The 12,596-nt window shown below is 39.1% G+C and overlaps 1 protein-coding gene across 1 annotated transcript; it reads left to right on the forward strand.

The window, feature by feature from the left end:
• The first annotated feature begins 5,226 nt into the window (after positions 1–5,226).
• Positions 5,227–8,941, forward strand: LOC147636017 (uncharacterized). The gene is made up of 2 exons (XM_086801459.1): positions 5,227–5,393; positions 5,655–8,941. The coding sequence occupies exon 2, from the start codon at positions 5,974–5,976 to the stop codon at positions 7,747–7,749; it is 1,776 nt and encodes a 591-aa protein (XP_086657585.1). The 5' UTR covers positions 5,227–5,393; positions 5,655–5,973; the 3' UTR covers positions 7,750–8,941.
• The last annotated feature ends 3,655 nt before the right edge of the window (positions 8,942–12,596 follow it).

A 12,596-nucleotide genomic window follows, 5' to 3' on the forward strand; every position in this document is an offset into this window, starting at 1 on the left:
CAATGGCTTTGTCGCTATTAGTGCCATCAAGCTTTCTTTGAGTGAAAAGAGATCTATACATATTGCCACAAAAGTGAGGATCTAAGGGCAGCAACCTGACCCTCAGGAGGCCCATGATCCCCCATGCCATCACATATAGAAGCATCTACATTTGGATTCTCAATGAATTGAATGTGAATTAGGCATATCTTTGTTTCTATAAGCCCGACTACAATTATTATATCAACAGAATTGCTTTGAAAAGTTTTGATGAGTATAGCCAACCTCTCAAGGATATCAGCCATAAAATGAATGTTGTAAACAAAGTGGAAGTTTCTCACTCTTACATACAGATCTATAGTTTTAGGTTTCAGAAACACAAGAAGAGGCTCATAAGATTCACATACTTTGTGAATGGCTGAAGATCTTTGTGAATGGCTGAAGATCTGCTCAACCACAACATTTTATGGATACAACTCGTATGCAAATCAACACAACCAAGCTCTAACTCCAGATTCCTCATTAAAGAAATTTTCAAAGCACTTCTAGAGAACATTCCAACAACCTCATCAACAACCTTATCAATTTCTTGTGCATATGTTGATCTCTTTACTGCATCAGCCCGCCAAGCAAAGACTAGCCCTATGAGTAGTGCAATAAATGGAAATCATGTAAGGATTGACTCGTTTCATACATCTAGCTAGTCCATTTACATGCTCGATCATGGCTGAAGTGCCATCAGTATACACAAACAAACCATGTTGCTAACACTAAGATTCAGCTGTGATAAGAAGAATATGCAAGATTCATATAAGTGACTTGAGGTTGTACCTTGAATTTCTAGAGCAAGCCTAAAAAGATTGTCACAGGCTGAAATTCCTCTATAAAAGAGGCATACACAATGAGGTGCTAAGTGAGACCGATGTCAGTCAATTCGTCCATCATAAGGCTAAAGTAACTAGAGGGCTTTATCCTTTGCAAAATTTGTTGCAATATAGCCTCACTTATGAATTTAACAAACATTGCACAAGCCTTGTCATTGTGATATAGATCATGTGTCATGTATGGAAACTTGACTTGAGATAAAAAGTTGTAAAGCATCAAGATACTTGCTAAAAGAGACATCATATTTTGCAACATGGTAAGCTGCAACAAAAAGATTAAGGGTGGCTTGTTCAGAGTTGCATCCCTAGATCTATTCATCCCATTCTCTATTGAGACTCTAAACATGTATTTTTCATCTTCATGTACCCTAATTTTTGCATGCTTTGTCAAAGCATCGTGTTGCACATTGGTAGAGCCTGATTCTCTAAACTCACTTTTTGAGCAAATGCCATTTATGTAATATTTACAAAAAATCTTGGCAGCAGGGTTGCCCATTCAAATGTGAACATCCAAGCCTCGTTCCAAGGCTTGCCTATGATGCTCTATCTCTAGATATTTCTATAATTTAGGTGCATCCAAGTCTACCACAAGTGATATTGTATCTTCCTCGGCTCCACGTGAGAGTCCATCTCTGGACAACCATCACTTCTTGGAGTGCTTAGAGGGCGGATTTTGTTGAGTAAATTGATGCAAGTTGAATTGCATCCTTTGATGAGGAGGCATGTCTCTAGTGTCCATTCAATCATAAAATCTAATCAAAGTCTTTCTCTGCATCACTTTTCCTCTCTCTATATCCATATTTTTAGCTTTCACAGTGTTCTTAGAGATAAAAAAAGATGCATTTTCTCTAAGGTTTTCAAAGTACTAAGAAAAAACCCTACATGTAAAAGAAAGCCAAAATTACACAATAGATTCACTTAAAGGAGTCATTTCAATGCCAGATTTCTACATTCATGGCCTACACCCATGCAACATCATGCTTTCATTGTTGAATTTTTATTTATCAATTCTATGATAAATTGGGTGTACATTAAATCAAAGTTATATACCCTCCTGTGAAAGCACTATATGCTTCTTGCATTTGCAAGAAAATTTTACTTGTGCGCCCTCTATAGTTAGTCATAGCTAATTTTTAAACTATGTATCTTTTAATGTTTACTTTCAAGCTTTTTTTGGAAAGGAATGTGCTACACTAGTTCTCGTAATCTATCTATGATTGCACTATATACCATGGTATTGCGTTATCTACCATGGTATAGTATAGCAACTAAGGCTATACATATACTTAACATAGATAGAGTTCACATATTCTCACCTTGATATGCCTACTTTGAAGAGAATGAACGGTAATATTTTTGTTAACTATACAAATGCTAACCATGTTTTATAGCTTAAGTTATTCAAAATCTTACTTTTGTATGATTGTTTTGATGTGCTCAAGTTATTGCTATTAAAACTTTCTAAGTACCATATGCTTTCATCTACTATAAAGGAGAAGCATACAACTTTATACTTATTTATGAAGCCATCCTTTGAGAATATGACTTGATGTCTTTTCTTAAGTTTTAATTCAAAGTCATAAGTATGTATGCTAGAGTCAAATCTTTATGTTAGATAATTTCAATTAAAAGTTATAAGTTTGTGTGCTAGATGTGTTAACGGCAGGCAAGTGGAGCCTATGGGTTGGTGTTGTACCATATGGGTATATCATGAGTATGCACACACCATGGACATATACGTAAGATGAGTCATTGTTGCCAACATAGTGATTTCTCTTATTTTATTTTATGTGTTATCTAGATTCTAGCCTTCTAAGAAATTCATATGAGCAAGTTGGTTTTGGTAAGTTCATTTATTGACACAGACTAATGTTTGCATTGTTTTTTGTGTAGGGACAAGATTGAACTTCTCTCAAATCAACACCAAAAAAGAGCATCGCTGCTCACATTTTATGAGCGTGTGCTCATATGCTTTTAGCAATGCATCACCCATGTTGCTTTTAGCAATGCATCACCCATGTTGCATATGCTTACAGTCAGCCCATCGCTCTCATCATTTCTGAATTGCTATTGTCAAAACCTAAAACATAGCCATACGGGGCCAGCCAATTCCTAAAACACAGGCTAATGAAGGGGTACAATCCATAGACTCAGTGGCTTACTACTCTTGTTGTTCCATTGTTCGGCAGCTACACCAAAGTTTTTGAAGGGATGCAAAACACATCTAGCAGTTGACTGGGCATAAAATACATAGGCAACCATGGGCAATAGCAAGCAGGTGGCTTGAAAGTTGAAACAGTAAAGAGGCATAAACGTCATCAAAAGAGAAGGCAAACACTTATATTTAAGTCAATAACAAGAATGATTTGGACATAATGTTTTGGTAGCATTGTAATTTTGAGTAGATTATTGTTTAGCTTTTCGATAAGATTAAATAAATCTATAACTTTTTTGTTGGCATAGTCTTGACTCCTTAAATATAGCTTGTTATTAAGTAATGTCTAAACAAATTTGTAATTATTTGGTTATTTATTATAAAAGTATATTGTTTTTATAATGTGCGGATGTGTTGTATCATTCCATGATAAGTGAATCAATTTCTTTTTCTTTGGACTAACTTTAGAGATCTCTTTAGAAAGTAGAACGGTTGGACTAACTTTATAATGTGATGATGTGTTATATCATTCCATGATAAGTGAATCAATTTCTTTTTCTTTGGACTAACTTTAGAGATCTCTTGTGAAAGTAGAAGAACAGTTGGACTAACTTTAGAGATCTCTTGTGAAAGTAGAAGAACAGTTGGACTAACTTTATAATGTGAGGATGTGTTGTATCATTCCATGATAAGTGAATCAATTTCTTTTTCTTTGGACTAATTTTAGAGATCTCTTGAGAAAGTAGAGAAGAACGGTTGGATGAGTTCTTTAGAGAAGAAGAGCTTTTATAATGTATGTTGTCGATTGCATTCTTGAGATGAAGGGTTTAAGGATTTCAATAGTTGTTATAGATAGCTTGTCCTTTCCTTGCCAATTGGTGACTTATATGTAAGAAAGTCATCAACAAATGGTGATAGTACATGAACATAGGTGTCTTAGCAAAGGAACTTTACATGTGGAAGCATTATGAGAATTAACAAAGCTTGTGCTTTTCTTGTCAATTGGTGACTTATATACAATAAAGTCATCAACAATGGTGATGGTAGTAGCCTATAGTTACATGGAGATAGGTGTCTCGGCAATATAGCCTTACATGTATTTGTTAATTGATGGGAGCTTATTCAACAATTGTGTTTCTTCTAGCACTTGTTCAAACTAAAAATATGAAAGAGGAGAATTATAATTAGTGGTGAAATCTTCGGTCTTAAATTGCTTAGAGTAAACATCACCCTTTGTCATGTGGAGGTTGCTTAGATGTAAGTATGCCTTTAAAGGCCGATTGAAAATTAAATGTCTCCTTTTATTAAGGTTTTATGAGAGTGTAAGCCTTTAAAAGGCCAGTTGAAATTTAGATCTGTCTTTGAATCCTAGTTGGATTTACAACCAGTTTGCTGTCGAAAGTTGTCTTTTATTTTGACTAGTTGTTTGAGAAAAGGGTTTTCTATGAGCATTGTACTCCCCTCGTCGCGTAAGTCATCATGGGACACGGAGGACACGGCATTGCTCACATAACCTGGTTTATAGTGTAATTTTCTCAGCCGAAATTCAACGTTACCTTTAATTTTAAGGGATGAAATTTGTAAGTTCGAGTTATAAATCCCGGCATTTATATGATTTCTAATGATTTTCAAGTCTAAATCCCGGTTAAGACGAAGCAATATCGAGATTATAGCTAAAATGTACGGTTTTTGTTCCTAGAGAATAAAGGGAATTTCAACATTTTGCTAAGCTTTTGAATATCATAGACTTTGTTTGTGCGGCTGTAATCTTTTTTTCTAATAATCACTTCCTCGCACAAAAAAAAAAAAAGACCTCCAGTCATTTTGAAATTCGTGGGACTCGGCTCTTAATATGAGATGGGGTGACGTCATCCTTTCTTTCTTTCTTTTTCTAAAAAAGCACAAAAACTAAACTTTGGCCATCACACAAAAAAAAAAGAATTATTTATATAGTACATATTTTCGAGTAAAATTTATGAGCACACGTGTGGTGAGCTGTGCTTCGGAAGCATCCTCATCCCGCGTACATTTACTACACCAACGGCCAATCCCAAAAAAAAAAAAAACTGGAAAATTATTTTCTTTGAGGATTATCTCCATAGATAATAACATGGAATATCTTTATTCTGGTGATATTACACATCCTGAATAATATTTATTTTAAAATAAAAAATAAAAAAGGTAAAATGATCGCAGCCTTTTGAGCTTCTTGGTTTATGTGGCATTGTGGCCCGTGACTCTCTCTGAGTCTCTGTGTACAGCATGTCTCTATTTTTCTAACAATATTTATCTTTTTATTGTTTTATTTCCGTAATTCTCTCTGCAGGAAGCCTGTGCAGTCACTGCATTGTGCTTTTGCAAAATTTCACATACAGGTGATCATTAATCGCTCGGATTATGTATGATTTTTTAATTATTATAAACGTTCAAATTAATTTTGTGTATTTGCAAGGAAACAATTGATGGAAAGTTTCGGAATTTATTTTTATTTGAAAATAGAAATTTTACAAGTTTTTTTTTCTTTTTTGGGAGCTGAAATTGATAGCCTAACACAAAATATGATCATACTGGAAGTTGCTCAATTTGCGCTTTTACTGTATTTTAATTTCTTCTTTTTCATATCCTTTGTTTGACAGATTTTAAGACAGTTAATTAACCCAGCTCAAGGCTATGGATTAAGTGTGTTTACAGCTTGGTAGCAGTGGCTAAAGGCTATGGTATTGGAAGTGATTAAGCTTGCTGAATCCTGATTAATATAGCATTGCAATTTTGAAGATTTGGGAATAATCTACTAGACCTTGACGCAAGGCTGTGGATTAATGGTGATCGAGGATGATTAAATTGTGCTTAATTAGCTCAGCTGCCATGTCTATGGATCGAGGGTCATTAAGAGTGCTTCATCTTGGATTAGTGCACTCTGTTTTTTTATAGCTGAACTGCACGAGATAAACAGATATGGTGGAGGTTTCATATAAGAGCAGAAACAAGCAAGCAGCTGGGCTGAAGCGTCTGTCAGAGAGGGCAAATGTGAACCCACCAAGCCCAGGTGTGAATAGAAAGGTATGCTTCTCCTTTGCTGCATACGCATGCAATGTGATAGCTCATTTGAAAGAATGCAATGTGCCCATCTCAAAGGGCTTGTCAGACGATGAATTTCAACACATCCAATCAGTATTTGGCTTCAATTTCCCCCCTGATCTGAGATCCATCTTGCAAGAAGGCTTGCCTGTTGGATTAGGGTTCCCTAATTGGAGATTATCCTCTGATAAGCAGCTGTTAAACATGATTAACCTGCCTGTCAAAGGGCTTTGCCATGAGGTTTCCAAGTGTACATTCTGGTGGAAACAGTGGGGTCCTAGACCCAAAAGTACAGATGAGGCTATTTATATTGCCCAAAAAGCTTTCAAAATGGCGCCCATGCTGGTGCCGATCTACTCCCACTGCTACATCCCTTGCTCTCCCAACTTGGCCGGAAACCCCGTCTTTTTCGTGTTCGAGAAAGATGTATTTTACTGTGGGTATGACCTTGCAGATTTCTTTGAAAGAGAGGTCTTCATCCCCTTGAATTGTCTCTCAAATGGTTCAAATCAGCAAGAATGGAATGAAACAGTGTCCGGATCTTGGCAAAAGCTTGGCAATGGCCGGGCAAGGCTGTTTGGGTTCGTAAGAAACATGAGCTCAATCAATGAAGACATGGTGATGGAGCCCAAGGGGACGGGATATCATAATCATAATGGCCATCATTATAATCATGGCCAGCATCATGATCAGAATCATGATGGCCACCATCATAAGCATGGCCATCATGATCATGATCATGATCATCAATGCCATCGTCGTCATCATCATCAACATCATCAAGCTGGTAATGAGGTCAGCCCAGATTTGTTAAACCAGCGATTGCTTGCAGAACTGCAAAATGCAGATGATCGGGATCGGTGGAAATATGGAAGAGAAAGTGCAGATTCTTGGAGAAATCATGAGGCTATGCATGAAGAAGTTTTATCAAGGAAGTCCCTGTGTGAAGAACCCTTGCACCCATTGGAAAGACCGCCCAAGAGTTTAGTACGAAGTGCAGGGAACTCCCCTAGGATGGGTCAGAACATTATGTCCAGGTATGCCTACTTCCATGAGCATGCTCTGCCCACCAAAATACTTGCACAGTTCACTATTGCCGCACCTCCGTGGGCAGCCAAAACGGCCCGGCACATCCCACTGTGGAGTGATTTAGTGGAAAGCAAGGAGAATCTCCATGATTTGGACCTGGTACCGACACAAGAGTTCGACCTCAATGTGAAATCGCGGGTGTATTCAAGAAAACAAGAGGACCAGGAAGTTGGGATTGCAGGTGGCAAACCGAGTAAGCGATGGTTGGGGGCTTATTTCAAGGATATGGAGAAGAGTTTGAGAAGAGGGGGTTGGAAGGAGGATGAGATTGAGGAGATGATGGTTGGCGTGTTGCCGCTGGATGAGAAATGGCTCTCTCACAAGCAAACTAGGAGGGAGATGCAGGATGCTTTAGTTAAGAATGCAGATGCCATGGCGCTGTCTTTGCAAAAAGCTGGGTGGAGTGTGCAGGATGTGCTGGAAATTCTCAGCCTTGATCTGCAGCAGCCTAACAGTAAGCATGGCAGCAAAATGCTTAATGATGGAAAGGACTACCTCACTTCTAATGTAAAGAAGAACAAGAAAGTGGGTGGCAAGCTTAGTGACCTTCTTGCCCAAGCTTAACGTGTGCCTAGTTGAGATGATCAAGGTCATGAGCAGCAAATCGGATTTCCTTCTTGTATCAAAAGTCGGCAAATGTAAGTACCACGATTGTGCTTCTCTTCATATGCACAGCCCCCATGTCTGGTTGTAGAAGGCTCTGAATTTTTTCTCATGCAGAGAGTAAGCCAGTGTTCTCTTCATGTAATCCCCATGTTCACTTAGAGCAAAACATTGCAACAGCTTGCTTCAATATTGGCCATTATAATGTGGAGGTCACCCTCAACCAACTGGGATTTTCTTGCATGCTATTTGTCGTCCTCAACCGTCGACCTTCATTATCGGCCTCGAGTGCAGCCACATAGTTTTATGTGTGGTGCGTGAAGCCCACTTGCCCCATCAGATGGGTCCAATGGCCAGTCTTATATCTTGTCACAGCTTGCTCTTTTCAGCTGTGCAATGTGCAAAGGCCCTCACCTTATTCTCTGTCCAATGAGTTACCACAAGGAATACCTTGGACAAGTGTTGACTGTTGCAACACCAATTAAGCTATTATCAAGTTGCAGGGAATGATGATGTGCATGCTCTATGTGTACGGCATTGCCAGCATACACCATAGTAGGTCGAGAACCTGGACAACAATGTATCCTTTAGGACATTGACAGTGAGTTTTAAATGCTTGAAAGCCATCGTTATGTAAGCCGTAGTACTCCTGCACTTCGAAATCCTTTCCTGGGATGGATTTCAAATGTTGCAGTATGCCCCTTTCAAATGCTGATCTTGATGTTGGTCTCCACTTGTTTGGAAGGCACCTCTTTAAGGTCCTGGAATGGGATAGGGAAGGAGCATTGATGCCATGCCATCTATTTACATATATGAAAAATGCAAATGCTTATTTCTGCTTCTAATCTCCCTTGGCATCTTCAAGGAAAGATTTTGGCATGTTTTCTGAATTATGGATGCTCCGAAAGATGCTGGCACATGGGGGATAACATCGACATCATGTATACAATTGGAACAGTGCAATGTCAAAAGTCTTCAGAGAGAGAATCCAACCCAAAGCTTGATATTTTTCAATGGCATTGGAAGCTGGGGTCCTGTATGCAGTCCATGAGAATCCACAATGTTGTATTGAAGACAATGAGGTTCATGAGAACCTGAAGACATACTCAGTGTTGTAAGCTAAACTTACAAAATGCAGGAATTTTTTGAAAAACACAGCATAAGCACGAGGGAAGTAGAGCATATTGCACTAAGCAAAGATACAATTATGGCTATGTTCCACACCTGGGCAATCCTGTGGAGGGAGCTCAGATGGCTGCTAGAACTGCTAGGAGTGTGGTTATAACGTAAGGAGGTAAAACATAGAGTGATGATTGATGAACTGTGTAGAGGCGCGCCTCATAGTGTCTATATAAACTTAGACCGTGTACGGCAGTACACGGTCTAAGTCAGTGCCATGGACTGTGGTATAGACTTTGACCCATGAAGAAGTACACCAATACCAGGGCCATCCAGGCATCTAAGAGTAAGGTCTACCTACTCCTATGTGTCCTATTTTTTGGCTAACAATGTGTCACGTAGGCTGTAATGCCTGTGACCGACGGCAGACCGGATGGCCATGTCCGGGGTTCAGTGGGAGAGGACGCCCATGCGGAGTCATGGGCGGCCAGGCTAGTGTGGACGGCAGGCCACACACTATATAGCCTGGGGGATAAGGGGCAATCCTCATTCTTCCTCTATGGCTGGGTGGTGAGCCAGAGGCCCTCCCCTCCTGTGGTAACGCCCGTAGAGGCAAGCTGGCCCTTGTTGGTAGTAACAAAATAGTGTCACTACTTGGGCCTAGAGATGACTAGTTTGATTTAGTCACGTGATTGCCTGGTAAAAGTAATCCCTAAGGTGTGTATTACTTGGGATAACGGGGCTAGCAGTGCTGCTAGCAGTACTCAATTGAATGGTTTATCTAGGAGTACTAATCTGAAGGATTAGCATACGCCTAGATAATAATAGCAGATTTAGGATTGATTTGTAGAAATCAAAGGTAAATCTGAAGGGGTATAGTCTTGAGATGTAATGCTCAATGCCCTTATAGAACTGATCGAAGAGAACTGTTCTTAAACTCACTAGCATGGTTTTCTCTTCTTTTTATTGCCATGCGTCGACATCCCACTGCTCGAGAGTTTGTGGTGATCTTTCGAGGGGGGAAAGAGCCTTTTTATATGTCACATCAATTGGTTTGGTGGTAATTTGATGGTATGGGATATCAAATTCTCAGAGAATCGATTGTAGTCTTGGTGGAATGGGACGCCAAGGCTTGTGCATGTAACTTGACTCTTTGGCAGGTCTGTATGTACACTTGTCTGTAGTGATAAAGTGTGCAAGATAAAATTTGAACTTTGAAAATTACCAAATATAGCCATAAGTTGGGATAAAACCCAGTTACAGAGTTCGGAGAAGCTCTAGGTAGCAAGACCATGATGGTGTACTAGTGCTAACAGAGTGATTTAGTTCCGGAGTGATCTAAATCTACGGGTTAGCAGTAAGACTAGTTTGGTTGGATAGTTTCATGCATGGGGGACGCCCTATAGCATTTTGCAAGCGTAGTCTTGCCTATGTTCAACATAAGTGTGCGATTGTGAGCACATTTTAGTTGCTACCATATGAATTTGGGAAATATATTACTTTTCTACATAAGCAATTGTAATATTGCATGACAGGCTATTTTGCTTACAAAGTTCATGTGCGTGTAAACCCTATAAGTCATATGACCCCTGGGGAATGAGTGGAGCATTTCTAGGATTTAATAAGGTTTTACATGGCAATAGTGAGTAGTATCTCACTCCAGATGAGCGTGGTTGTTGTTAGTATCGGATCCGACATATGTAGTGTACATAAACTCGGGCTGAGTTAGGATAGAAGGCTAAGCCGGAGAGCTTAGTGGTAAATCCTACTGTATGTGGTGAGTTTTGACTTAACCGGAGTGTTAAGAAGTAAACTCAAAGTCTGGGGCTGAACTGGAGTGTTCGGAGGCAGACATATCTTTTGTTAAATCGGAGAATTTAGCAAAAGATGAGCTTGGGGTGAACCATGGTACGCAGGAAAAAAGCTCTTCACACTAAAATAGTGCACAATGATTTTAGGGTGATAAATATCCATCGCAAGAATGTTTTACAACTTTCCATAGATGATAGATGAAGACCATGTACTTTACGGAGTTAAAGTACATAGGTGGTGACTTCGGCGCCACATTTTTTGTAGGAAGTCACCAGTGGTGTGGTTAGGTCGGCGGAGACTCCACAAGACCTATGCACTAGTTTTTAAGTTGACCTCTATGATAAGGACGTCCAAAATTCATGTTGTAATACCAGAGATTGTACTGCAATGTGCAATGGAGGGGTCAATTTGTGTAGTCACTTCTTAGCAGCAAGTGACTTAAGCATCTTGTTATAGATGGTTGTATATGGTACTCCCACTCGGGGAAGGTACGCCATTGGGTACGGAGTTACTCACAGACTAGTATGGAGCTACTAGTGTGATGATAGTGGGTACGTAGTTACTCACTACTAATACATAGCTGCTAATAAAATTAAGATCCTCGAGTGAAAGATACTCTAGATCAACATTTTAAATTACCGAACCACAATCCATGAGTATCGAGGTACTCATAAATATGTTGACGTTGCTCAAATCGAGGGACCGATTTGTTCGATGGTATGGAAAAGCAAGGAGAGTGGAGTAACTTAAAAGTTACACATCACTAGTCCTAGTGAGTTGTCGAGGTCATCTGTAGTTTGATGATCCCCTATACCTATCAGATAACATTCAATTTTGCAAGCCCTGGCATTTAATCCGTAGTGATTATGAGTTTGGTGTGAGATATGGTTATGAAGTTCTTACAAGAGTACTCGTTTATTTGCTTGTCATTGGTTATAGCTTGGTAGAGATTGCCACCTGTGATGGGTAGGTAGCTTTGCCGCTATGATGAGGAGGCAGCAAATAATGTTCTCATAGTTATACTTCATACCAACACCAAACAGGGATAGGATGAAATTCCTAAGTTCATCATCACGAAGTATTGTGATGTTTGTATTTATATTGAATGTATGATGTAATGAGACATTGGGCTTGTGTAATTACCATCAGTTATCTAGCAACCTATGGCTTCGCAGCAAGCTCAGTCATTATCTGTGGATTGATAATGTGGTTATTAGTAGTTTAGAATTTTTCTTGATAGATGGTACAACCCACCCAAATGATTCATAAGTGTGTAACCGCTTATGAAGGGTAATAATATGCAACAATGAAGCACTTTGTTACAAGTGTTAAACCACTGATCTGTTGCAAAGCAATTTATCAATAGTACCACCATATGTGCGTAGACACTATACCACATCTTCGTTGCAAGATGTTTAAAAGTTTCTTGGAAGGACTCAAGAATATAACATATGATAATAAACACGGTCTAGATTTGTTCTTGGACCTATGACACTAGCGGGTAGTCCGCTTGAGAGTAGAGTTTTTTTGGACAAAAACATTTCTTGAGGGAAAGGAGGGATATCCTCAAATATCACATAAACTCGAATAGTTGTGTGAGTCTAGACAATACTTGAAGGGATGTGTCTGGTAATAGCAACAAAGAGTTGTAAGTGATTGGATGTAACTCCAGACACCCGTAGTGGTGCAAGAATCTTTATCAAACATCTCCACATACTATATGGTCTGCCCCCGCAGATATAGTATGGCATAAGAGATAGGAAGTTTGATTGTTATATTTGAAGGGAAATCTTCAAAACTTACATTTACTCTGAGTTAGAGTGGAGTTTAACCATCCGTAGATTGATGGTAGTTAGAAACTCAACAAGATTCTAGAG

This window comes from Cibotium barometz, chromosome 8, assembly GCF_041138505.1.
Source record: "Cibotium barometz isolate CiBa-2024 chromosome 8, ASM4113850v1, whole genome shotgun sequence".
NCBI lineage: Eukaryota > Viridiplantae > Streptophyta > Polypodiopsida > Cyatheales > Cibotiaceae > Cibotium > Cibotium barometz.

Excerpts from the sequence above, each read along its gene's own strand:
- LOC147636017 (XM_086801459.1), top strand. The coding sequence starts at position 5,974 with ATGGTGGAGGTTTCATATAAGAGCAGAAACAAGCAAGCAGCTGGGCTG.